A 27,844-nucleotide genomic window follows, 5' to 3' on the forward strand; every position below is an offset into this window, starting at 1 on the left:
GATTTTGATTACTCACATGATTAATAGTAACCTACAATCAAGCTATTTCCACTTCTAATACCCACGCATAAAATAACTCAAATTTGACAGATTTTGTGGGCAGGTAGCTACAATATATAGTAATCGCAGTTCTATTATAGGAAAAAGGCATTGTATGTACTTACAAACAACTGGCAATCGTTTAACTTTTATTGTTAAATCTTGATGAAAACTCAAACAAAAACAAACTGTTAACAAAAAGGAATGTGTAGAAATTGCAAAGGTTTGAAACTATAAGTGAACATAAAATTACTACTTGAAATAGTATAGAAGAAAATATATTGGATAATTTATGCAACAAATAAATTTTAAAATAACTTGAAATAACACAAATCATATTTTTTCAAAACCTTTTTGTTAATTAAAAGTCGAGCATAGTTTTTTATCGAAAATGCTATCAATTTTAAGCTATGTTTCAAACAAAATTAAAAAATAACCATGTTGGCAGATTATAACTAATTGCCGCAGAGAAGTTGCTTTAAAAAATTAATTGACAAACACGACGCCGATCTTTCTCAAATGATCTCCGCCACCATTTTGCAATTCATATCAACCATTTTCATCTCCACAAAATCACGCTCACATTTTTAATCATTTGTCGCCTTCACTTTTTCGTGCAGTACGACTGCGCTGCTCACTGTACTTTTGGGGACGAGTGCCCCTGCCCCCAGTTGAAGGGCGATAACCCCGCCCCCTGCCTCTGGGTGAACTGGGTCGATAATTTTCTCGTTCAGGTTTAAGCTAAAATTTATGGTCAAAATTAAATTTGTGAGCAAGTACAGTTTAAGCAGAAAAGTACTACAAAATTACTTTTGGTTTAAATTTTCCTTCACCCTTTTCCGATTCTACTGATTTATTGTTAACCGCTTCATCCTTCCATTTTCTTTGATAAAATTCACGGGAAGACTTAAATTTACCATCTTTAATTCTGCCAGAAAACTCACGCTTTGGTTCGGAATTTTCACTCTTTAAATAAAAAAAAACATTTTTATTATGCACCAAGTTAAAGTTAAGGTAGTGGTAAAAATGTAAAAGATCATTAGTAAGAGAAAGCTGGATAAAACAAAGTTGCCGATTAACATTTTTAGGTTATTAAAATCTTTTCAAAATTTACAATGTTAATAAAACACTGAAATAAACTTTGTTTTAGTTTCGCATTAATAAGCACTAAAAAATAATTATCGAACACAAAATATAATATTCTTTTTTGATTTTTTTAACTTTTTTTTTTCTTGGTATTACCCATTATTCAACTGCTTTTTACTATAACTGTTGGACAATATCTTTACTAATTAATTATCTATTTGAACCTGGCCTGTAAACACTGCATATTCTGTTTCATTATGATTTGGTGTCGAACCTAACTCGGGAAATGTTTTACTATATTCTTCAGTCCAATTTTGCTCCAACTCCAAGTGAGAATAAACACCACCTTTCAACCATTGCTAATTAATAAAAATTTTAAAAAGCTTTATTTTTGCTGTTGCTTGGTAAATTTTTTTTTATAATGTGAACAAAAGCTTGTTTTACTTCAAATAGTAGTTAGATGTGCACGTTTTTAAAGAACTTACATTTTTAGTTGTAGCTTTAGAATTTCCCAAATCTTTTTGCAAAATCTAAAAAAATTTAAAATAATAAAATTAAGTTAAAACAAGCTCGAAAATATTAAATTTTAAAATACATTTCTAAAGATTATTAAGATGTTGTTAAAAAAATTTGCAAAATCCCCATACCTTCACTTTATCATCTTCTTTCGTTTTTAATTCCTGATCTTTTTTAGCTTTTTCAAGTTCTATCATGTCTCGTTTTGTTTCACCCAGTGTTTTCTTGCCATCTATTTCATTACCGGAACTTAGCTAAAAACATCAAAAATTTAAAACCTAAAATTCTTTTGTGAAAGTTGAGGAACTCATGTGTAATATAAAAATGTAATATAAAAAATAACAGTAAGTACTTCTCTGCTTTTTTTCTTGTTTTTCTCCAGTTCAATTCTTTTTTTTCTTTCTGCATCTCTCTTTTTTCTTCTCTCTTCATCCTTTTTCTTTCGTCGATCATTATCTTGCTTTTTTCTCTCTTCTCTTATTTTCTGTACCACATCAAATATTTTGTTTTATTTATTTTTAATATTTCTTTTTTTTTAGCATAATTAAAAAAAATTGTAAAAATGTCATTTCAAAATAAAAAAATTATGAATATCGATTAGATTTCAGATTTTACAACTTAAAAATAAGTATATCAACTGCATTACTGTTTATCTATTACTAAGCTTTTAGTAAAAGCAAATTGTGAGTGGGCAGCAGTTACACAAAAGGTATTTTAAATTAGTTTAATAATAAACCTAGCAGTAGCAACTTTATCCACACAAAAGTTTTTAATCAACTAGCTTTACCTTTCTTTCCTCTCTTCTTTGTTTAATAAAAGCAGTCAAAGGAGTTTCAGCCGAGTTGTGATTCTGTTTGTCCCGCAATTCAAGTTCGTCCAAATATTTCTCAACATCCAAAACCTCTTTGTCATTTTCGGTTTCCAGTGTTTCCAAAAATTTCTGATAATCAGGATCTGTATTTTTGTAATAAATGAAAGTTTTAATTTTAAAATCAATGCTTCTAAAATTTCCTTTTTCTTTGACATTTTTTATCTCTATTCTCACTGCATTAAAACTAAGCACAAAATATAAATACCCTATAGACAAAGTTTTTTTAAAAAAAATAATTTGAATTAGACTACTACATTAGGAATTAAATTATTAGATTAAAGGATTTAGTCTTCACCTTCTTCGATGGTGTTAACTTTAGCATCTTCCCTTTTTCTTCCCTTCTTTGGTGTTTTCTGAAAGGGGGCATATTCTATAACGCAGTACAGCTTGTGACCTAAAATAATACAATCATTAAGTAGCACACAATACTTTAAAGCAGTTACGGTTAAATATTTGTACAATAACCCCTTTACCATAAAAATTACCATTTTTTGTTGCCTTGTTTTCAAACTCCATTCCATCATATTTATCACGAAAATCGATGATGTCTTCAACATTTACAAAATTTATGTAAGCACGACAATAATTATTTGGTGCCAACCTAAAATATCAATAAATTTTTTAAAATATCTGTTTACTAATAAGAAATAAGTAGAATTTTTTTTCTTTTGTATAAATCAAACAGCTTTTTAGTTAAACCAAAAATTTACACTTTATTTCCAGTAACATATCTAAAATAATCATGTTCAGGTAAAGGTGAAATTATTTCAACAAATTGAGATTCTGTCATTCCAGGAGGCAACCTCCGAATTACAACCTATTATAAAATAAATAAAGAATTAAAAATGGTGACAACAAATATATATTATATATATCACAAAAATAAGTAAAAAAAAATACATTATCTTCTGTCAGTCATCGTGTGTATATCAAATTTTGTGACATGTCTTAATTGAAAATAATATTAACAACTAAACATGATATACATATATTATATATCCTAAAACTCTTTTGTTTAAGTTTATTTAGTTTATTTATCATGGAACACCGTTCCCAACTTGTGTTTGTTCAGGTTTCTTAAATAAATAAAAAACAGGCCAAGGCTAAGTTACCTGTTGTTCAGTAACAAAGAACAAGCTTTATAGCAACATTTTAAAAAGTGTATTAAGCTATTAATAGTGCAATGTAGTTGTAAACCATACATAGACTTTGTGTTTATTTAAATATTTAAAATATATATACCTATCATTGGTGTAGTTTTTAATTTAAGAAAAACTATAAAAAATCAAAAATTAAAAATACAGCAGAGAAGTTATACCTTAGTTTGAATAAGGTTTCTTTTTTTCTTCTTTTCATCCTTAGTAGTATCTTCAACCTCTTCACTATTGGGATTTGTGGACATATCTCACAAAACCATCAAAATAATTCAGTTCAAACTGAATGTAAACTCAAGCCAACACTGTTCTTAGTATCATGCTTGTTAATAAACTTAAAACACCTTACTTAAAATACCTATATAAGAATGAAATATTAGAAATATAGTAAAATAAGAAGCAAAAATATTAAAAAATTTAGTTTTTTATACATCTAAATAATTACCCAAAACTAGCACAAAGTTTTATGCTAAATTTATTGTAATAGGTTCATATAAAAGCTACCATATTTATTTCTAATTTATTTTTTATTGTTATTATACAGCATACTGCTATACTAAATAGCTTTTTTTTGATTACAGTAATTTACCAAACCTACTATTATGTAATGTTAACCAGAGCTACACAGCCTGGTTTATATATATACAACCCAATGTTAATGTTACTGAGCTGGTAATACAAAGCTTTAATAATTTAAAGATGAATCAGTCTATATAGGCAGTACACTTTTATACAAAATGTAAAAATCCATATTGTTCCTTAAAACATAATGTTCGCCTTTATAAAACACTTTATTTTAAACACTTGACACTTTTCATGTCACATATCTGCCATTTTATACGAAAGAACAACTAATTTTAAAAATTTGTTATTCCTGGATTGATACGATGATAAACGATGTTAGAAGCACCACCAACCTAATAATTATAATAATTAGCACTATATTTTAAATAAAATATTGTGAAACCTTATTGGAAATATAGATTTATAGGCTATATATTATAATATAAAATTTAATTTTTCCTACAATAGCAAGAAGAATTCCTTCCTGATATTCATTGATGTCACCAGAAAGATTTAAATATTTTAAAATCAATGCCAGCCTAAATGTATTGGTAATTACAAAAATTTAGCTAAGGCCAACAATAAAAAGTAACTTGACAAATAACTAGCCAATAATATGAAAAGATATATATACCATTACCATGGTAACAACAAAACAAAGTAAAATTCAAAAACAAATCTAATTTACATACAAAATGTTAAATAGTAAGGTAATAATATACATATAATTAACTATATATATACCTAGTATGAGATATACTTTTGTCAAAGGGTAAAGCAAGAACAATCTTTTTAAACGAATTTTCTTGTTGTTTTCCAACAAGAAAATCTTGTTTAAGGTTTTCACAATAACCTTTACTAACACTGTACCAACTCTGTTTCAAAAAGATTCATTAGTAAACTTGCTAAGAGGGACTCTTTAAAAAAAGAACTCTTTAGCAAGTTGTTTTTATTTTGTTCTTACAATTGTTAATTATGGTTCTACAAATTATTTAAGTTGACAAGTGTACCATTTTGCAATATTTAAAAATATATTATCAAAATTGTTTATTTTCGAAAAAATATTTTTTGACTCCTTCAGTCTGTCAGTCTGTGTTTAAATCAAATGCAAAGAATATGAACAAAATAAATGTAGTTGGCATAAACAAATAATTAAGTTACTATAATAAAAGCAAAAACATTTCAAATACCACAGTAATATTGTTACTCTATAGACCTATAGTAAACCTTTGAGAACTTAAAGTTCTTTAAAAATTATAATAAAGAATAAAATCTAAAAATGTCTAATTAAAAATTACCTTTAAAATTAAATCTTGGTAAACCTTTGAAGTTGTTTCATTCATATTTTTAAATTACTGTGGCGCAATTTATTTAAACAAAATGCGTGACATATTAACTACAAAAATAAAAAAGTTTACTTCAGGTACAGATTAAAAACGTTTTTATATTTTACTGCGAGTTTCAGATTTATTCAGCCACGCGGGCGCGCTGTGGAAATATTTGGTCCCGGTACCGTTTTTTATCTAATAATATACGTTCAGATAAAGTTTATAATCTTCACTATAGTTAATTAGAACCATTTTAAATAAATTATAAAAAAACATATCGTGAGAAGAAGGTTCGATTCTAGTATACTAAATGCCTGGGTTAATAAGCAAGAAGGTTTCTGTTTTAAAAGGGTTTAGTTTTGGAACGAATTAACAAATATTTAAAAAAAGTAAACACTTTAAAGTGGTTAAAATTTTGGGCTGTGGGACTAAAACTTTGTGGGGTAAAAACCTTGTACATAAACGGAAAAGAATAAGGTGTTTAAAAAGTTCAACTGTTTTCAAGTATACGAGTTTATTAATAGTATTTTCAATCTTATTTACACAATAACAGGTTTAGCTACAACAAAACACAATGTTCATATAAATAATTCAAAACAAAAAAATGAAACTTTTTAAACTAAACAAAACTGATGTTAAAAAATATTTTTTTAACCATATTACAGTTACAAAACTCTGGAGCCGAATATTTGAAAATACAAAATTGACTTCTATAGTAGTGGACAAGTAGGTTTTAGCAGCAAAAGGCAGAAAAATATTATCAAATTGGTAAGAAATGAGCAGCCATACCAATTATAGCTAGCTGTAAACAGTAACAATACAAAAAACAACCTAAAAAAATCAAAGTACAGTAAGCACATGTGTTTTTTTAGAAAATTTAAAAATTTAGAACTTTCAAAATTCAGTCGAAAATTCCCTTTTTTCCACTTTAATGTTTTCGGCCAAATTTTCCCAAGTGGCGTTGTTACCACCAGACTAAAATAAAAAAAAGGAAATTTAACACATTGTAAATAAATTCAAGAGACAAATAAAAAAATTAACAACACACTACCTTGTTCATCGTAGACTGCAAATTATGAAATCCAGCAAGAACAGATTTCCCTGTATCCGGTACGTCTCGTCCGACGGGTGACCAGTTACCTCCGTTCAGTTCAGGACCCTGTAACGAACCTAAATAGGATTGGTCGACACAGTCTCCGATGCTAGACTCGCCCGAAGGTGTCGCTGTAAGGGGGTGACTGGAATGCGTGGGTACAGACCCGAACTCAGGGGTTTCGAATATGCAGTTAATAGGGTTGGAAACAGTAAACGTGCTTGTAATAGTCGAATGGTTTGTTTTCGAAGAGGCAGGTAGAGAAGCTTAAATAAGAAAAAAAGATAATTTAGCGTTTATTATTGTTGGAGAAAACCAAAAATCTTGCAAACACACTATTTTGTGAAAATTGTAAAACAATTTTAAATTTTTACCAGTCGATGATGTCGTCGCAGTGGATAAAACGTTGGGTGATATCACGAAGCCGACATTCGTTTGCAAATTTTCCAATGAATTTCTGCAAATTAAATAAAAAGTTTACTTGAATAGTTTTATTATTTCTTTAAAGCCCCCTACCGCTTTAACTAACGTGGATTATTTTAGTAGGAAGGAAAGTCGAATAAAAAAGGCATTTATATATAAATTGGGCGGATTTTATTGATCACACATTTCAACGATTTTTGTACAAAGATTGATCTACACAAAGAACAGTGTGCATTAATATGTGATGTCATTAACACGTGAGTATACAGTGACGTCAAAACAGTCGCTAGTCACCAGAAAGAGTGTTTGCTCACCAACGATTTCTATCACATTATCTTATCGATAGGGTGAGGGCAAATTTGAACACAAAAAAGCATGAAAATAATACAAATGCAAACGCAATAAACAAAAAAAACACTAAATCTCGAAAAGATCAAGTTCATTTTTGTTCTATAAAAAGTGAACTATGACAAATGATGCTACTGAATTTTAAAACCACGAGGTTTAATTGTTAGACAAGACACTCATATATAAAGGCACCATAAATATACAAATTAATTTGTTCAAAAATCAAGCATAAAGTAAATTAATTAGATTCTTAAAAAAACTCTCAGATATTATATAATATACACAGTGATTATAGAGTACAGTTAAATCACAAAAACAGAAACGCTAAAAGTACGTTAGAAAAACTAATAACAAACACACAGAATGCGCTTACAAAATTCTAATTAGCAATTTAAACATTCAAATTACTTAACAAGATTTAAATTAAGAATTACGAAATTTTTAATTAAGGCTTTAAGTTTTAGCCTGAGTTTTTTAGTCGAATTAAGTTTTTAGAGCAAAGTTAAAGACCCTTATTAAAGTTCTAGAACAATATGATTGTCACGTGATTCTAGAACGTGAGTTTAGCAGCAATGAAACGAGAGTGACGGGCATAAAATATTGTATAAGCTTGAATAGTGAAAATTTTCGTAATTTTATGATTTGAAAAAAAATAACTTTTTTGATAGAAAGTAAGACAGCAAATATCTACGGTGACACAGCGCTTTCCAGCCTGTGGTGACTTGGCAGTTATGATCCACTTACGTCACAAAAAAGACAAACAAACAAGAATATCGATTAAAAATAAAACATACCAAAGCTCAAAAAGTTAAAGCAAATTTCATTTCAAGAATATTTTCACTTTATGGAAAAAAATAAAAAAACTTAGTTCAATTATTATCTGAATTCTCCTAAATTCAGCTTTAAGAGATCGACATACAAAGACGTGTAAGGGATAACGTGGCAGGACGGGTGCTACATATAAGCAAATATGCTCACGTGCTTATATTTAATAGTTATTTTAGCAGCTCTAAAAAACGAGATCAGCATTTGAGTGGCAGTAAGGTCAAAATAAATTACTTTTTCCAATTTTAAAAAATCTGTGATCGAGTTAGTTAACAAGTAGTATGATAATGTCGGAATGATTTTTTTGTAGCAGATAGCACCTTGTCCAAAAGTAACTTTAGGATCGGCAAGAGACAGAAAAGTAAGCAACTATAATGATTCGTGACGTCATCCGAATACCTGATGACGTCACTGGTAAAGAGAACACGGCGAAATTAAATACTTCACCACACACACATATAAACGCTATAATAATAAAAATATTTTTTCTCAAAAATAAAAAGGAATATATTAAGAATAAACTACTTGGAACAGCAAAAATACTGATCAAAATATTTTAAATTAAAGCAATGGAACATTTAAATCAAATTAAACCATAATCAACACAAAAATATAAGAAAACTGCATCAACATTTTTTTGGAACGAATTTTTTGATTTTTTTTCTAGAACTTTAGCTTCAAAAAATGTCTTGACGTAAAACGAAGAATGGTGACGCAATCAATCTAAAATGATGACGACATCATCGGTTTTCGGGAAAATCCCTTCATTTGGATCAAGTTCTCCAAATTGACTTGTCTGACGTAGACGTAAGTTGAAATGACGTCATTGGTAAGGAAGGGGAAGAGGAAAGCGAAAAAAAAAATAAAAACATGGTTAGTTTTGATGACAAATACATGAGGAATTATGCAAACTATTTTAATAAACAAAAATTAAAATTATGAAATTTAAATTAATACAAAGTACAAAGTAATGTATGTAATGCCATCAAAACCAACTACGTTTTTAATTTTTTTAGGATGGCACGAAAAAAGTTGCAACACGCATGCGCAGAAAGCCGATGTCAGCATTACAACATAACGTTTCTATTCTTCTGACGAAAACTTTACTGTAAAGGCTTATTTCAACTAACCATCTTTTTGTTAATATTGAATTAAAGATAAGCGCTTTAAAAAATGCCTTGTTCAAAAAACAGTATTGTGTTTTTTACCATTATAAAAAATAGCATAACAAAACTTTAAAAAAATGGCTGTAATGAAGGCATGTAGCATAATACATGCTAGTACATTTAATAATGCAGTAAACAAGATATTAAAAACTGTTTTAACTTACTGTCTAGATCGTGCTTGTTCCTGATCCTCTTTGTTGTGATATTCCTCTCTTTGTTGAGGTGACACAAGTTCCATTAAATCTAAAGCTTCTTTTAATCGTTTCAGTAATTCGTATTTCTCACGGCCGACAATCTAAAATAATAAAAAAAACAGTTCATTTTTTTTTGAAAAATGCATATTTAATGTACATTTCTTCATTCTATATTTTGTAATTTTTTTATTTTTTAACGCATTTTAAAATCACTTCTTTAACAGAAGAAATTATGAAGCTCACCTTCAAGTTAAACTCTTCTTGGTCTCCAGCGCCTCCAGCGGTTAATCTTTTTCTCTTAGATAGTAAAGACATGTCCATTGTACTCTGCAAATTCTTGAATGCTAATAAAACAAAGAATAGAAAAAAATTCAAAATTAGTATAGACTCATAAAATCCCACACTAATTTAAATATCTAAAATTTCATTTAATTAGGTTTTATTCTTCCCAAAATCAGGAAAAATTAATTTTAGATTAAATTTATTGGCACAGCGCTTTAATTTCAAAATGATTTTCGAAATTATTAAATAGAACTGTTTACTTTTTGATTCATTAATTTTCCAGTGACTTTGAAAGGCGAGGGTCGCGTGTCATGTTAATTATAAACTAATTGAAAGCAACACAAAAATTTATTTATATTAAAAATTAAGTGACTTTTAAATCAAACGACCGTGCAGTGAAACTTGTTACTATCAAAAGACTTCACCTTATGACACTATGACACAGCGTTCTCGTGTGTAGGGCAAGGGTCAATGTTGTTTTAGGAAAATACACGGTGCACCACAATGATAGGCGCGTGATATAATTAGGTGCGCAGGTAAGGCGTAAAAGTAAAGGCGTAACTATATACAACGTTATACAATAGAGCTTTGAAGGCAGAGTATTAGGTTTCGTTATTAAAACACAGGCTAATTAAGACAGAAACAATGGGGCAAGATTTTTAAACAATTTGGTGTCACATTTTTATGTTACTGGTGTCTTTTTAGATAACATTTCAGAGCAGGGGGCCATAATGAAAAAAAATTGTTACATTTAAAGAATGCCATAAAACAATAATTTTTTTAAAAAATTATTAACATTTTTTGCTTACGTCTTTTTCCGTTTTTCTCATTGGAAGCAAAGTTGGGTCCATCCTTTCGCTTTCTCTTCTCTTCCTGGGATCGATCTCTCCCTGGACAAGAGCAAATTCGAACTTCGACAACTCGACGACCAAGAACAACACCTCTAAAATAAAAATCAAAAATTCAAATTTTTTTAATGAATTTAAGTTGGATAAAATGTATTATTGTTTTTACGAATCTTTAAAAAGTATCTTAACAACTAAACAATTAAGTAATTACAACCCTTTTAAAGAAAAACCAAAAATTAGGTAAAGTTTTATTTTTCAAGTAAGAAAAAATATTTAAATAATTTTAAGCTATTTCTCGTACTCTGTAGTTTCCAGGGTGAATACAGTAAGCAGAGGTCTTCTATTTATTCCTCCTACACAACTCGAGAGGCACATAAACTTGTACAATACTGTCGTGTATTCCGCTCCGACCTAACAACATAAAAAATTAATTAATTAAAGACGTTTAAAAATATAAAATTGCCAATTAGGTTTAAAATAATTCCGCAATTTCCGTTACATATTTTTTTTTATTTTATTTATTTTAATATTTTAAAACTTAACATAGAATTGAATGTAACATGCAACAAAAATGTCATAAAATTCGTAGTAATTAGATGTGTTACCTGTGGTCGTTCATGCAAAACGGAAACACTTTCCCTTCCATCTGCAGCAACGTCATATCTCACATGTCTTTCATCGGGCATCTCGGCTCTGATTAGATGACCAGCTTGCATGTTGTAGTTCACTAAAACAATTAAAAGTAAGTTAAACTATTCGACAACATCAGTTTTTAAATTATTTTAATCTAATAGTAAAAAAAAATTAAAAAACTACTTTTGAAAAAAATTTATACGTTTAGTAACCTATTTTTTTATTTAAAAAATTTAATTAAAACCATATGGTCGCGAAGTCGTGTTATAAAATAATTTTAAAGTCTATCCCTACAACCGTTTATTACAACCCTTTATTGCTATAACAAAAATCCTATACAAAAGAAAACAAACTTTTTCATTATTTCGAAAAGGTTCGATTCGATATTTCCATTGGAAAACTGTAGTCCATTGTGAAAGAACAAAACGTATTCGAAAAGCAATATGACCACAATACTTTAGACGTCCCTATTTAGCTATTTCACGTACATAAACATTGGTGTATGGGAATCGGTATAGGGTCAAAGAATTATATAATTCCCTACGTGTTTTGATAGAGGCAAAAATAACAATATGGACATTATAAAAAAAGCAATATATTTCGTGCTAAGAGTAAGCCCTAAAAATTTCGTACAAGGAAATAATGAAAAATAGTTTGATAAATTACATGTGAGTTGCCAAAGTGCTTATTACACGCGCTATAAAAAAATCTCTGGCATTGACAAAACATTATGCCTAATCTCATACTTAATACTAACAAAATTACCATGTGTATAATAACATAGTGTATAGGGGTTTGTGAATAATAAAAATATCACACAATATTTTGTTATAAAGTTATTTAAAAAAAATAGTAATATTTGAACTAACTATTACTACTTCAACATAGGCTCTTAAGTTTCAAGGACATATAAAACACAGCCATTCAACCTACAGTTGCAACAAATAATAACCCGAATTAATAATATGAAATATTCGATCAAAATTATTTTCCCAGCCACGTTATGAAAGGCATAAAGTGGTTTAAATTCTCAGACCCTTAAGAGCAAAATCGAGACTTGTGCGTTTTGCTATGAAAACAAAGTCCAACAAAAATGGTGACACTTTCTTTCTGCGCCCGAAAAGTCAATATTAAGCAAAAGCGCAGAGTCTATTTATATCGAGTTATTGGTTTGAGTGCCAACGGTATGGTACGTGCGATATACAAGGTTTTAAATGTAAAGTTGACTTTATTTGACCTTAATCCAAATAACGAATATTTTGACGTCATCATAAGTAAACTTTCTGTTTGACAACTTTTTATTTTATTTGAGAGGATTGAATTTCAACGTGACAATGCGACCATAAATTATAAAGTTTTAATTTTTGGAATGCTTTCTTTTTTTGGTGTCGCTCGAGTAAATAATTAATAAGTTACAATGCAAATAAAACTTGCAAAGCGGATTTGCTTAATTTAAATGCAGGCTTTTTATAATATTTTAGGTATTATTGGTATTATTCAGTAAGTAATAATCTGGTATTATTCAGTGTTTCATTTCAAAACAAGCTAAATATTTATACCAATAAAAAACATCTCTTTTTTGTAAACAATTTTCTGCCAAAGAGCAATAAGTAATATTTCAGGAATTGTTTTAAAACATAAGCATTCAGTAATTTTTTACAAAAAAAATAAATAAAATGTTCACCTTCATCCGGGATCTTATGATTCGGGCATCGTGTGACGACATCAGTCACGTGATCGGGTCGTTTGAAAACAGGAATTGCTCGAACTATGCAGTTCATTTGTGGAAATCTGTCGCATTTGAATCGAATTGGACAAGTTACGTTCATCTTCACAAACAACTTGTTGAGAGTATGCGAATACTGAAAGAAAAATATATTTTAATTTTTTTTTATAATAGAACAGCTGGCATATTAATATTACAACTATTAACTAATTAAGCAATTAATTTTAATATCAAATTGATAAACAATAAAAGACCCAAAAAGATAAACTAATTAAACTAAGACTCGATAAAGGGATACTATTTACAAATAATAATTTATATTATTTTTTTCTTATCGGGTTGCAATGATAGTAAATAGTAAGTAGGACAACGAAGATTATGTTCATGGTCGAATACACAACACACTACAGGCGCACTTATCTTCTGTAAACAACCGCAAAAGCGTGCACAACGCATCGCTAAAACCTCAACTTAATATAAGACATCGTTGTTATGACATTTACGCAGCCGTTGGAGAAGTCAAAGAAACTTCAAGCCAGAAGTTTTTCAAAATTTGAGGTATTATTCAACACAATGGACCCCAAGCACACGCGAATTATATCACGATGTGTTAAGTTATTGGCCCTCGAAAAAACGAAGGACATGTGAATAAACATTGGGGTTTATTGGATAGGGAGAAATCTATTAACGGATATAGAGGATTTAGTTATTTAAATCATTAAATCCTGTAGGAACTGATATTAAATTATTTTTCTACAAACGCACAGTTTATTAAATAAAGTAAAAGCCATTAGCCCGAAAACACCAATATAATTTATAAAGGCCAGACAGAATAAACAACAATTTTTAAAAAACTTCGAATTTCATAATTTTGACACGCCGTGTAATAGACGTTGTACCAACCAACGGCGCCTTATTTTTTTCTTAATTTGCAACATTTAAACAATACACAACACAATTACTACATTAACAATGAAGGTGCCTGCGTGAATCACCTGGATTAGCAGTTAGCCGTGCTGGGCAACATAAAAGCCTGAAATCCGAGGGTGGTAGGACTAACGAATCGACTGCGGGGGCCTATCGAAATAAGCCCAGATTTTATTGTTCGTGAAAATCGAATTTAACGCTCGGGCCCTTTAAACGAAGACCACAGGAGGCGCCAGTCGATGAATGATGTCATAGACGGACATATGACTTTGAATGACGTGTAGGGAGTTTAAAAAAGTTCGTTGTGGCCAACGGGTTTTAAAATTAGTTATTTTTAAATTTATTATTTCATTTCATGAAAATGTTTTTAAAAACCTGACTTTGATATTTTGTTGAGTTAAGGATTTGATGTTTTATTATTTTTGGTGGATTTACCATAGCTTAATACGAAGATTTAGAGCTTTGTTGGGTTTTGCGAAACAATATTACATTTCAAGCTATTACAAACAAATCTAAATTGAACGAAATGGTTTTTAAATGTCGGCTTATAAATCACAACAAACGATATTTGCTTTGAAGAGACCGACAGACGATTTTGGAAAACTAAAAAGCGCGCAAAAAAAAACAACAACTTTTAAAACCCAAAAAAATCGCCATTGCAAAAAAATTAAAAAAAAAATGTATAAAATTTAATTCAAGACGAAAATTATAACGCAACTATCCTTAAACCCGTTATTTAATTTTTTAAATATCAGTAATTTAATAAGTTCAGCACTTTTTTGAAAAAGAGGCCCAGACAGTATTGACCATTGCGATTACCACTGCAGAAGTGTGCTTTTATGACAAAACAATCAATTTAAGCCACTCCATCGTGCATCTGAGCGTAAATCTGGTTATCATTTCATCAAAATAGCATCTCAAGAGCACGGGCAAGTTTCGGAGCACAAAGAATTAATCGAAATATTAAGTTATTGCTTGGTTTATTCTTCAAGCGGTGCACATGAAAGAATAATCTGAGGTTGTATTTGGTTGGGTTTGAACTTGCCGCAAAAATTCGGGAATCGAAATTTGCCGAAAATTTAGACAACTCAAAATTACCAACAATTAAATTTGAAAAAAATGGTTCGAACAAAATAAAATTTAATTTTAAAATTATTTATGTAATTAAAATTTGAATTTTACCGTGTATTGTGCACTTTTCGGTGCAGATTCGGTTGGTTCTCCAAAGTTGATGTTAAAGTTATAATCTCCAGGGTAATCAGTACTAAAATAAAAAAAATATAAAAATAAAAAATATTTAAAAATAACAAAAATTAAATAGTGTTTACATTATTTTAGACTTAAAAACACATAAAAACTAAAAATAATAGCAAACAACAACAGAATAGAAACCAAAAATAAATAAACATAAAAATATGTATTCTAAACTCCTTATAAACGTGAGTTTTGTAGGGAGAAAAAATTAAACAAAATGTGAATTATTTTGTTATGAAAATACTTTAGCTCAAAAAAAGATCACCATACAATTGAAATCATGTTATTACAAAATGGATTCCAGTTTTTTTTTTGAATGAAAATAACAGAGAACAGTCATATAGTTGTTGTTATAAGAAAGTAGACAACGGAAAGGCACAAAAGTACGATACAATAAAACTTCCTTTTCCATATTGGAATAACACTGATTTGTTGAACGATAAATTCAAAATTTTAAACCAAGGGAAAATTATGAAATTTTCTTTCTAATATATTTTGAAAAAAATCTTAAAATATTTTTTATAAGTACAAAATTTTCACAATAATTTTCTTGCTTTTAAATTTTTAAATGCATTCCTTTTTTAGGGTAATTAGAATTTAAACGTGTGATGTTTTATTTTATTGTGTATTTAAAATTTTTTGCGGTTAAAGTCGCCCATAACTTTCGTCACTTACGTCACTGCTGACGTCAGGATTTAAAGATATTAAAACCCTACATGAGTCATAAAATTTTCAAAAAAAAGTTTTTAAAGGTGGTAGAAAACGGTTATTCAACATTTAAATAGAAATCATGTAACTTAAAAATGACCTTATATTGACACTTAAGTTTTGTTTAAATTAAAGATAATACACAAACGCAAATAAACGTTGGCCTACAGGTGTGGGACTGTGTGTATAATTATAAGTTAAATACGGACTTCGCACTTTTCAACCGTCTAAACAGTAATTGGAATTCAAATGACGATAATTAATAATTTTATTTTAAAATTTTAACTTCGGAAATTATAAATTTCTATTCATTTAGGATCAAAAAAATTAAATGCCGTTTTTTTCCACAAAACTCAACACAATTTTTTTTTGTGATTACATTTTTTTGAACGCACCGCTTATTTTTATTTACACATAAAAATGACTAATTTATATTTATTTAAAATGGTAAACCAAATATGCCTCAAATTCCCCAATCAGACGAGCAAAAATAGAAATTTTAAAAAAGCAGTTAACTTTAAGCTCCTTTCAATAATTTTTTAAACCCATTTAAAGGAATAATAGTAATCATTAAAAATCCAAAAAAGAATAAGAATAAAATATTACCACATTAAAGAGTTAATAAAATTTTATTTTAATAGTATTAAAAAGCATTATTGTTAAAAATTTCTAAAATTTTTAACTACAAAAAACAAGCAGGGCATAATGTTATGGAGATTTGCATTTAACAGCGCATAGCTTACGAGAGCTCTAGACAATAAAAGATCGGGTTTTGTAATTTAAAAGGCGGAATTCGAGTCGTTAAAGAATGGAAAAGAATTTTAAAAAGGGCACGAAGTTGCCATCACAATTTAAAAACAAGCATATACTCCAGCTAGCATTTTACTTTTGATGACAATAATACAAAGCCGTTGCCCAGGATTTTAAAGAATTTAAAAACAAAAAAAAAAAAAATCTTTTTAAAACAACAATTAATTTACTAAAACTTTTTTTTTTTGTTATTTCCATTTTTTTATTAGTCATCAAAAAAGTTCATATTTATTTTCGAAATTCGTCGTCCGTTGTAAGTCGGCAAATAAAAAGCGCTTTGTAATACGGCAATACCTTTCCAATACCGCTTTGTGTTATGAGCAAATAGGAAAGGCAAATAGGTTCAAATTTGTTCTATAGCAACTGTGTTTAAGACAGACAAATGTAATTTACGAGCGAAATGTGATCGGGTAACGCCTTTTTGGAGTTTAAAAAATTAAAGTTTTTTTTGTTTGTAGTTGAATGAAAATATGATTGATCGGGTCACATAGAAATATGTTTATTGGCGTTTTTTGTTAAATAATATAGGTTTTACTCACACATATAGGTTTAACATTGTATTACTTAGCAGTTTAACTAAATTTTATTTAAATGCATACTTCATAAAATAATATTAAAATTAATTTTTCAATCTTAAATTATTAACTATTGCAATTTTTTTTCCTATTACAATTTTCTTCTGTTAAAAAAGATTCCAAGCAAAAAATATTTTTTTAATTCTCCCAAAGATAAAAACGTTCAACACACAGCGAGTATTTAATTTTTAAATACGTCAAGCTGTGGTCGTTATCAGAAAACACTTCAGAAAACAAGCAATTAGACTCTGATTACACAAGTAAAAGCGCAAACAATCTCACTTAACCCTATATACACAACCAAATCTCAACCAAGTCAAGGTAGAAAAAGCCTTAAATTAATTTGATTGACAAGCTAAAAGAATGAAATTGTACGAAACGAAGTTGATATTGTTTGGTCACAGTTTTCGGCAATAAAATCAAAAAAATGACAATGAACAATCGAGAATTTGGTTTGGGCGATATGTAAACAAAAGCTGTTTGTTAATACAATCAAAACAACACACCCTTACCGAAATTTAATTAAAAAAAGGTTGAAAAAATGTAAAACTATGTCACGTTCACAAAAATATTAATTTTTACGTTTTTTTTTCAATATTTTTAAGTTTTGTTATAAAATTGTAAAAAAAACTTACTTTGGTGGGATCGAGGGTTTAGAATGGGGTGAAGTGGGGTAATCGTATCCCCCGCCTGGTGGACTTGGGGTAAAAGGGGAACTGTGAGCGCTGTTTGACCCATCTCCCCCGGCTTGAGGACTGGTTGACTGATACCCAACTGTGAGGTGTTGGGCTTGGATGGTATTTGTGTGGTGGGGATGGTTGTTGTTTGTGGTGGATGGTGCGAGATTGGTCATGTTCACATGGTTCTAAAATTTTAATTTTGATTGGTTGAAATAAAAGCCAAATTTCATATTTACTTTTATAGCTATTTTTTTATTTTTAGTAATTTTAAGATATAAGCTAGACGGTTAATTAGTAGATTACTAAAACAATAAAAAGTGTTTTAAATACCTGTGAATTTATTTGTGGGGCCATATCGTAGGTCGGAATAGTGGTATAATTCGTCTGCAATAAAAATAACATTTAGTGATAATTCAGGTAACACTCCATACATGTGTTAAAATACAATTATTTAGCAACGAAAAAGTTATTAACATCTTCCCCTTTTATATTGCACGGGCCATTTACTGGTGGTGATAGGTTATTTAGAATAAGTGTGTCACTTTCGGAAGTCTGGCGCGCGCCACTTTACAAAAACCAAATACAAAACCAGGCAAGCAGAACCCCCTAACGTCATGCACACAGTGGGTTAAGCTAAATGAGCGTGGTTTGAGTGTAATTTTGGCTCGTTTTTGGCTGTTATTATGATAATTTGAGTATATTGACAGCTTTAAATGGGCATCCGTTGCGTAGATTTGGAGCAAGATAATGTTATGATAAGATTTAATGGATTTTAGTATAGAAAGTTAAACCGTAAATCACTCAACGTTGGTTTGTTTTTATTTTTAACATAAACAACATGGTAAAAATATACAATCGTGGTAAGACCCAATAAAATTAACTAACAAGGGTTGCATTTAATAGTTAGACACATATTAACTAATGCAATAATCTAATAATTAGCCTATAAGTAATACAAAATTTTGAAGTGTTTATTTTTTTAAAGGGAAAAATTAATTTACCTCTTCTAAATCGAAAAAAGTCGAATGAATATTAAAAGGTGGGAGTCGTTGGTCGTCCGGCATACACAATTTCATCATTTTTATAAATTAAATAAATAAAAACTTTTCTATTATAAATAATTACTCTATCTACGAAGAAACAATTTTTCTTGAAAATTTCTATTTTTTAAAATCTATAATCTTGCTAAATTTTTTAAAATAATTAAAAATTTAACTTAAATTCACAAAAAAGTAACCATTTGATTTTGTATGCTAAAATAGACGTTAATTCCTAAGCAAATTTATAAATCTGATATAGACCAAAACCACTAAGCCCTTTTTAACTGATGCTGTATATGACATACGCTTTTGAACTGTCGTCTGCCTTTTATGCCATTACAGAAGTTTAAATTAAAATGTCCTCGCGAGAGAGAAAAAGTTTTTGCTCTTTTCCAACGGTAGCTATATTATTAACGAACAAACGTACGAACAATGACATGGTTATGATTAAAACAAACACGGTCGCCGTAACAATAACCGAAACGCGAAGACTTAAAAGAGAGAGTGCGGAATACAAAAGAGAGAAGTTGGAATAAGAAAAAAAGGAAATAATAACTTTGGAATGACGGAGAAATTATACTAACAAAAAGTTTTTCAAAATATAAAATTATGGTCATCTTGGATTGAGATTATTTCTAACGTATTACTAGCAATGAATACATTTAACTCAGCTGGGGGTTAATCATAATATTTGTAAAGCTAAGCCCACAAACAATTCTATTGAAAGAAACGCGTCATAATTCGTAGTTGATATTAAAATTTAAACCATATTAAAGTCTAAATTCAAAAACATGCGATTCATCTTGATTGTGAAAAATATTTAAATAAAAATGTAATTTAACAAAATTTCAAAATTAAAAAAAATTGCATAAAATTTTGTTATTTGAATGTTTTTTGTTTAAAATATGATAATGTCAAAAACAATAAAACTATAAGGTTCTGTGCCGAAATAACAATTAAATTGTTTTTAATTTCTAAAAAAACTTAGATTATTTAATTTTTCAGAGTGCTCTTTAACCCCACCTCGCGAACAATAAATTACATAAGCGATTAAAAAATTTAAAAAAATAATTTACAACTTACTGATCGGAGCAAAACGGCTTTAAAATTTCTAATTTAATCTAAAAAAATATTATAAAAATGACATGGCGTTTTAATCCGACAAATTTATTTTGTGCCCTCCCCTTTAATTAAACATTCCCATTTCAAATGCCATGCCAATAGCACACAATATTTTGAAAAGAACGACCGTTCCCGAGTCAATATTAAACAAAGAATCGTCTACGTAATAACAGTCAGATTTTTAATAGTTAGCCAATGTGTAATCACCAGTTTAAATCCCGTTTAAAGACTCCCCTTAAAATATATGACGGCGTGTTTACTTTTAACAAACTATTTTCAACCAGGATTCAGATAAATCAAAAGCGAAAACAACTTTTGTTATATTATGTCTATAATTAATTCCGAATATTATACATTAAGATTTTTTTAGCATATAAATATTCATATATAATTTAAAAACCTAAGATTTATTTCTAAAATAATAGATAAGTTACTTAAAAAAAGGCCAGTTTTGATTCAAATTTTGTTTTTAAACGGACTTACTTAGTTAAATTGAAATTGGTCACAAAGGTGACAGTGCCCTATTAAAAAGTTCATACTTAATGAACTCTGGTGACTTTTAAGGAAATACATTTCCTTTAATCAACACAAATGTTAAAATTATTCACTCGGCATTTAAAGTTTAAAAAACGTTGGGGTAATCATATTAATACTTGGTCGGGGCGTCTCCTTTTGTTTACCTCCAACCGAACTTTCTCGATGAATTTACGACTACAAAACTCGATGATATTAGGATTTGATCACAAGGTAAAACCTAAATCCGTCACGTGATATTGCGTCACAGAGTATACGACCGATGATCAAATAGTAGGGTACGGCGAATACCAGTTACTTTAAACCGTCGTCTCTCTCGTTTGAGTTTAAACTTTGCTGCAGATTTTTATTCGCATAGCAAGCCTTGTTTGCATTTTTTCATTTAACTTTTTTAAAATTTGGTATACAAAATGGTCCGTTGTTTAACATTTTTCAACATTAATTTTTTAACATTTATTTTTTACGTAATTTCTGACGAATCACTTTACAGTTTACGCCAAAAGTTGCAATATAGCAAATTTGCCTCCTTGTTAGTTTAGGTGTTCATTTGTGACACATACCAGTAATCAAATTTTAGTACAAATGACATTTTATTTCGTATACCACGAACTAAATTAAACAGTTTTTAAATTTGACCGCAATCGCAAAATTTTTTTATTCATAATACCCCATTCGATTTTTTTCACTTTATTAACAATATTGAAACTAAAAGATGTTACTTATTTTATTTAAACTAAGTTTTTTTTTAACGCGTCGCAATTGCCAACTTAGCCCAAAACGCCATTTTGTTTTCTACTAAAACACTCGCTCTTAAGCAAGTCCGCAAAACGATTTTTTAGCTTTATCTACTTTGAATTTTTTTAAACGAAGTTGCTAAATTTTGTGTTTACACATTAAATTTTATTTTAAATTTAATATTTAAAAGAATTTTTTTTGTAATCTAAAAATATCTTATTGAATATAGTTCAGAAACATTTCTTTTTGAATTTGCTGAATTTCTGTTAAATAAAATTCTATATTTTCTTACCGGTAAATTTCCCTGTTGTATTATTATTCCACTCATGTCCATCTTCATAAAATCTTTCGTATCCTTAACCATATACATATTCATTTTTTCAATTTTGTTCTTTAGCTGTTCTTATTTTCCTTATTTTAAAGTTTTTTGTGAATATCCAAAACAATAATCCGTATATACTGTTTAGCAGATTGTTAATTAAATCTTGCAATTCATTTATTATCGGCTTTAAATCACTTCTTTCTGTTCAATTTATCAATAAATATTGAAATTAACAGCTTAAAGTTTAATGTATGTTAGCTTTTTCTATGACTGATTTAACTAATTACTCCAATACATTTGAGTTTATCTTTCTTTATAAAATGGGCAGTTTATTTTAAAAATACTATCACTAATTTGTACTTTAATTTTCTTAAACATTTTTCTTTTTTGAACCCTTATTAGACACAATTATCAAGTTTTAGATATTTAACACCATTTAAAGGGCATTTTAACGTTTAGATATCTTTTAAAACTAAATTTTCTTAAAACTTTTCCTGTCTTCCGATGCCTCTTTACTCGTAAAATAAATTTTCCTGACTAAGCCGAAATCTGTCAAAACAACTCTAATTTGCTTTTTGCTTTTTTCCCTGCTTTCAGCCTCTGATCTCAAACTAGTTTCTTATTCAAGAGATTCGACAATAAATTCTCATCTCACTTTTCAATGTTGTTGGCAACTCGCAATTTAACTTCATCTAATTTCCATACGGTGCTCCATACCAAACTCTTGTAACCTCCGCTTAGTATAAGAAAAGAAACTTAAAAAACGAACAAGCCGAAAAAAACGAGATAGCGTCCCCTGCCAACTGATTCGCGATTCAAAAGAATGCAATGAAAGAAACAAGCGCGTCTCGCCTTGTCCGCAAGTGGGCGCTGAGCGTCGGAGCAAACATGACGCGACAAGCCTCGACCTGCGACTCGGTCGTTTATTCTCGTATGCTTGTTTCGCGTGTGATTTAACATTCGCGGGTTCGTAAAAACCAAAACGGTTGGGTTTAAAAAAAATAAAAACAACTATACATAAGGCGTTGACAAACGCTGTAAGTACATGTACTACGTCATATTGCCCGAAATTTTGAAGTAGTTGGTTAAAATTTAAGCCTAGGTAATCAAAGTTAACTAAAATCAGAAAAATATTATCTCCTTTTATTGAAAGTTGTTAAAATATTTACACTCATTCGTTAAATACCCATTCTCCTATAGCTTGTTAATGTTACCCTTGTAAAAATCTTATCTGTCTGCGCTTATACCAATGACATCCTCACATTACCCAGTCAGCTAACAAAGTAAAAGAGTAATAATCCACTTACCCATTTTATACCCATGTTCCAACGGATTTTTAATACACAATGATATGCGTATGTGTATTAATTGAATATGTGTTGTTTATTAACCTATCCTATTACATACGTTAACGCGTTATAATGAATCAGGGAGATGAAGAAACAAAGAAAAAAATAAGATTCCCAGATTGACAAAAAGATACCAACTCAGGTAATGTAATTTAAGATCTTAATTCCTTTGTATACTTCAGTAATACGATCTAAAAGTTAGCGAGACTATATACAGGAAAACACAACAAATGTTTTGTTAAAATATAAAAATCATTACGATCAAATAATGTATAGCTATTAATGGTTGTCGTAAACGTATTAACAATAGGACATAATAGTTATTAAATATCAAAAAACAATATATTTCCAACGGACTAATAAACCGTTGGTAATAATATTTTCAGATTTATTTTAAATGGTAATTCGATAACAAAAATTCCCGAAATACGTTAACGATACGTGATATAATATTAATGATTAATGTAAAACTAATTATAGAAAATTAATATTAATTTTGACCCTGATTTTAAATACTCAATATAATTTTTTGACGAGAAATTTTCAAGCATTAAACGTTTAGAATTTTTTAAGTTTAAATACTCAATATTTTAAAAATATTTTTTTCAGGTATACAAAACAAAAATACAAAAGCAAATATTTCCTGGTACTTTTCAATAAAATCCAATATAAACCCAGGATTAAAAGCAAAAGATTCATAAAGCAAAACACAAAAGAATACCCTCCGATTTTAGGAAAAATATTCAGGCGTGATTGGACTTGTAATATTTAAAGTTTTTACGACCTAATAAACAAACTGTTATATACCAACTTTCGTGTAATCGTAGCTATAATGTTAAACCTACTACGGGCCATTTAAATGTGTGTTCAAGGGACGAAAAAGAAACTTATGTTTAATATGTGCTGTAGTTCACTTTACATGTCAGGCCAACGCGTGGTGGTTATTTACTACCTTTTACAGTTGTAAGTTGAACATTGTATATTAGGCTTTTATAACATAGTTATAATCTAATAAAAGTACATTTTAGAGTAAATGATGGTTTAAGTAACCTGTTAATAAACACTATTTAGTTTCGCAATAACTCTCTCGTTTTTTTTTTACTAGAAAAAATGTCCTTCTTCTTTTTCTATCGTTTTTTAAGCACGTGATTGTTATTAACACGTGATCAAATTACGGTAAATCAAATACTGACTAAGAGGAAAAAGGTTTATTTTCTTCATATTGATTGTGTTTAAAAATTGACTTAGTATCTGAATTATCTATTATGTTTGTATAAAAAGTAATTCTTCGGAATGTATATGGACATTTTTAACACTTTTTTTAGGTAAACTTTTGTAAATATTTAAAAACTTAATAACTGTGTACTTTATCTGATTCTTGCTAATTTTGTTACTACCACTAAAGTTAAAAAAAAATAAAATTATTAGGATGACCAATACACAATTGAAACATCAAAGTCAATGTATGACAATATTGCGTCCCTAAAATCACACTGAAAACCAAATAATAATTCTTATTAATATACAGTCTATTGATATGTTGTTTTTGGAGACGTGACAAGAGTAAAGATAAACTGTTTATTCGATCAATAAAGCCCTTAATTTACCCTTTGAACACAATAGTAAATTATTCAAACCCACAGTAAAACTGTTTAAGTGGATTCGTAAATTATAGGTGATTACGTCAGAGCCAGAACTAGATTTTTTCTTTAATTTAAAAAAAATGTTATCCCCCTGTGATAAGGCTGACTTTACAGCCTAAACATAGGGTCACCTTTGTTGCCACGGCTGGGTCTTTAAATGACTTTACCCTTTTTGGATATTGTTAATCTTATTTGCCCGATAATTTATCTGCCGATCAATTTATAAATCAGTAGATGTGCATAGTGTGTATAGCGCCTTTTAAGGGGACGCTACAACAAACAGTGAGCATTGAACCATTGATCATGAGGTTTTGGGTTCGAGCGGCACTAAAGCCACACTGTTCGCCCTCGGCGTTTACATTTCCTTAAACACGTCCCAATATCACATTCCCTCCCGATAAAAATACAAAAAACCTATTCCCTTCAAGGTATTCGGAGAATAGGAAGAAAAATAATTATGTCGTGAAGATTTCAACTATTTTGCAGATTAAAGTTGCTACTACAAATTAACGATATTATTTTTTTTATTTTTAATTTAAATTAAAAAAATCCAAACCTCGTTGTTGCTCGCTCCGCTATTTTCTCCATGGTTATTTTCTTGTTGCTGCTGCTGCTGCTGCTGCTGTTGATTGTTATTGTTGGTATTGCTGTTGTTGTTGGCAATGTTTTGTTGTCCAGTAACCAACTCATGGTAGTCAGGAAAGACATTCAGAGAGTTTGGAATTTGTTCATTTGTGTCGTTGTAATTGAAAACCGGTTCAAGAGAAGCCAAGTCATTCCTGAAAACAAATAAATTATAAAGCTATTAATAAGCAAACTTTCAAAATAAATATATACAAAATTCTGCTATTAGCTTGTACAAATTTTATTAAAAATTAAAAAGGAAGTTATTGTAATTTTGACTGTTTACATATTTCTTATTTTTAAACGATAATCCCCAGTAAAAATAAAAACATGTACAATAGCATCCGTATATACAAACCTAAAATAGAAATTATAAGCGTAGCAATATTTATAAAAAGATAAAACCCAATTAAGCCATGGAACATAAACACGACATATCTTATTTAATCTACAAAGTAAAAAATTTAATAAACATTAACATAAAAACAACCACATGTATAACGCATTTCCTCGCAGTACAAAGCGATAGGTTGTGTTTAGAATTAAAAGAACAAAGCAAAAACGCCGGCAATCGGGTAATATGCTGTCGAAAACATGAAAGTATTTTCACTTTGAAGTAGCGATGGGGCCGCCAAGTTGGTATCTTTCGAGTAAATACACTTACGTTATCGTTTACTCATTACCAACACCTGTATACGTTAGTCACGCGAGTGAGAGCATGTATACGTAAGAAGATATTAATTAAACAAGGTGTTTCACGTTCTTAACGCGTTTTTTTTGTGTTTAAAATTAAAATAACGTACCAAGTAAATAAAAAAATATAATAATTTTTTTCCCATGCACATTTTTATTTAAACTTCTAGCCCTAAGTTTGAAAAAAAAACGGAGAATGAAATATAAATTAGGTGGGGCATAGTAGGGTGGGCTTATATATTTCCATCAAAAAAATTGTTATGATGCAAAAAAAAGCTAACAAAATTAAATTTTTAAGGTGTTTTTTACGACATCGTATATGATAAGCGCAAAAGTTAAAAACAAAACCGGCTAAATTGTCTAAAAATATAAAAAAACAACGTCTTTTTGCATTTTTTTTTATAAAAAGAACTATTACATCAAGAGTATAGACTGTAGAGACCACGTCTCTTTTTTAGTATGTGAAAATTCATAGATATTAAAACACACCTAATGCAAATTCGCACCTTTCTTAGACAAACTAACAAATATGCTTAATTAAAGAATGTGATTATGTAATGTGTAATTTTACGCGTTTTAATTAAATGACCTTGCACGAAATGCGTGGGTGATACGACCATTTTTTGTTGTTGTTGAGCCAATATTATTGTATACTCACTCCCGCTTATCAATGCAAATACGACTTAACGACTTGAATACAAATACAAAAAATCATAGAAACGTCTTAAAAAAAATAAAATATTTTTTATCAACCCTAAATATATAAGGAAGTCCCGTTGGAAAAAAACACGGAAAAAAAACACGCATTTACAGTAATTTCGTCTTGAACATTACAAAATAATGTTAATTTTAAACCTTTTATTTAATTTAAAGCAAAATTTACCTATGTTACATTACAAAGAATATAAAATGATGCGGGGGCGTTTTCATAAGTAAACGTATTGATTTTTAACGCAAATTAAAAATTGATTCGCAAAATAAAAATGTATTTTTATTGCCCGCAACCAAGTAATTCCTGTCAAAATTTACGGTCAAATTTGAATATAAATTGCTAATATAACTTTGTGCAAAATTGCTGCAAACTATATTTCTATGTAAATTTAAAAATTGTAAGTTTTAATTGAAATTAAATGAACTTACCAAACACTTATATCAGGTGACGATAACATGCCTACATCTAACTCTTGCATGATTCAACATATAAATACTACTTATTTCAAACACTTATCACGTCAATATAAATTACAAAAAAAAAAAAAAATTAAAAAACCTACAAAAATTTGCAATGCATTTAATTAAACGAACCACGGGTCGTTTTATTAAGGTTTAATTTACCCAGCGCACTTATTTATATAAAAAGTCTGACGTAATCTTATGCAAAATAGAAAAATACGAATTTACATTTCGTTACTATAGGGGCGTGTTAAAGGATGGATTAAGTACTTAACCGAAAAATATATCCATTGTATATTTAAATTTTGGTATATTTATATTGCTTGTAAAACCTTTTTTTTAATTAAATGCTAAGTTGAATAAACGATTTTTAACGTGACCTAATTTTCTGTAAGTTTTAATTTTTACAATAACAAAAAAATGATTTTATGTAGGTTATTGTTTATCAATGTGTAAAAAATAACAAAACCCATTTAGTTTTCTTTTTCTATAGTTTCAAAACAAAACTAAACTAAAAAACCTGCAATTAAAATAATTTAAATGCAATTTTTTAAGCAAA

The 27,844-nt window shown here is 29.0% G+C and overlaps 3 protein-coding genes across 7 annotated transcripts in view; all 3 read right to left on the reverse strand.

Moving 5' to 3' along the window:
- Nucleotides 1-171: 171 nt before the first annotated feature.
- On the reverse strand, nucleotides 172-4,020 carry LOC145742182 (uncharacterized). Of its 2 annotated transcripts, XM_082559961.1 has the most exons (11): nucleotides 3,831-4,020; nucleotides 3,223-3,329; nucleotides 2,998-3,113; nucleotides 2,808-2,906; nucleotides 2,429-2,595; nucleotides 1,994-2,125; nucleotides 1,773-1,895; nucleotides 1,611-1,655; nucleotides 1,350-1,484; nucleotides 850-1,005; nucleotides 172-780 (listed from the first exon to the last, which is right to left on the reverse strand). In XM_082559961.1, exons 1-11 carry the CDS (start codon nucleotides 3,912-3,914, stop codon nucleotides 631-633), a joined length of 1,314 nt encoding a protein of 437 aa, XP_082416087.1. In that variant the 5' UTR covers nucleotides 3,915-4,020; the 3' UTR covers nucleotides 172-630. The 2 variants fall into 2 exon arrangements, with proteins under 2 accessions (XP_082416087.1, XP_082416089.1); XM_082559963.1 differs by lacking the exon at nucleotides 1,350-1,484.
- A 267-nt stretch (nucleotides 4,021-4,287) lies between these two features.
- Nucleotides 4,288-5,669, reverse strand: LOC145743537 (uncharacterized). The gene is made up of 4 exons (XM_082561524.1): nucleotides 5,529-5,669; nucleotides 4,975-5,105; nucleotides 4,694-4,769; nucleotides 4,288-4,583 (listed from the first exon to the last, which is right to left on the reverse strand). The coding sequence occupies exons 1-4, from the start codon at nucleotides 5,571-5,573 to the stop codon at nucleotides 4,524-4,526; spliced, it is 312 nt and encodes a 103-aa protein (XP_082417650.1). The 5' UTR covers nucleotides 5,574-5,669; the 3' UTR covers nucleotides 4,288-4,523.
- A 398-nt stretch (nucleotides 5,670-6,067) lies between these two features.
- The window catches only part of LOC145744035 (cellular tumor antigen p53-like), a 28,637-nt gene continuing 6,860 nt past the window's right edge, over nucleotides 6,068-27,844 (reverse strand). Inside the window, exons 3-15 of one of the 4 annotated variants that reach the window (XM_082562125.1) lie at nucleotides 25,352-25,574; nucleotides 18,381-18,434; nucleotides 18,006-18,235; nucleotides 15,206-15,287; nucleotides 13,055-13,232; nucleotides 11,343-11,464; nucleotides 11,039-11,148; nucleotides 10,699-10,832; nucleotides 9,851-9,951; nucleotides 9,578-9,708; nucleotides 7,026-7,108; nucleotides 6,610-6,917; nucleotides 6,068-6,533 (exon numbers count right to left, since the gene is read on the reverse strand). In XM_082562125.1, the coding sequence (XP_082418251.1) occupies nucleotides 6,453-6,533; nucleotides 6,610-6,917; nucleotides 7,026-7,108; nucleotides 9,578-9,708; nucleotides 9,851-9,951; nucleotides 10,699-10,832; nucleotides 11,039-11,148; nucleotides 11,343-11,464; nucleotides 13,055-13,232; nucleotides 15,206-15,287; nucleotides 18,006-18,235; nucleotides 18,381-18,434; nucleotides 25,352-25,574 (1,837 nt within the window). In that variant the 3' untranslated portion in view covers nucleotides 6,068-6,452. Of the gene's footprint in view, nucleotides 6,534-6,609; nucleotides 6,918-7,025; nucleotides 7,109-7,131; nucleotides 9,044-9,577; nucleotides 9,709-9,850; nucleotides 9,952-10,698; nucleotides 10,833-11,038; nucleotides 11,149-11,342; nucleotides 11,465-13,054; nucleotides 13,233-15,205; nucleotides 15,288-18,005; nucleotides 18,236-18,380; nucleotides 18,435-19,051; nucleotides 19,255-21,773; nucleotides 22,197-25,351; nucleotides 25,575-27,844 lie in introns of those variants that run through there. The other 3 variants (XM_082562127.1, XM_082562126.1, XM_082562128.1) reach the window with 3 other exon arrangements.

Source organism: Corella eumyota, chromosome 2 (assembly GCF_963082875.1).
Source record: "Corella eumyota chromosome 2, kaCorEumy4.1, whole genome shotgun sequence".
Taxonomy (NCBI): domain Eukaryota; kingdom Metazoa; phylum Chordata; class Ascidiacea; order Phlebobranchia; family Corellidae; genus Corella; species Corella eumyota.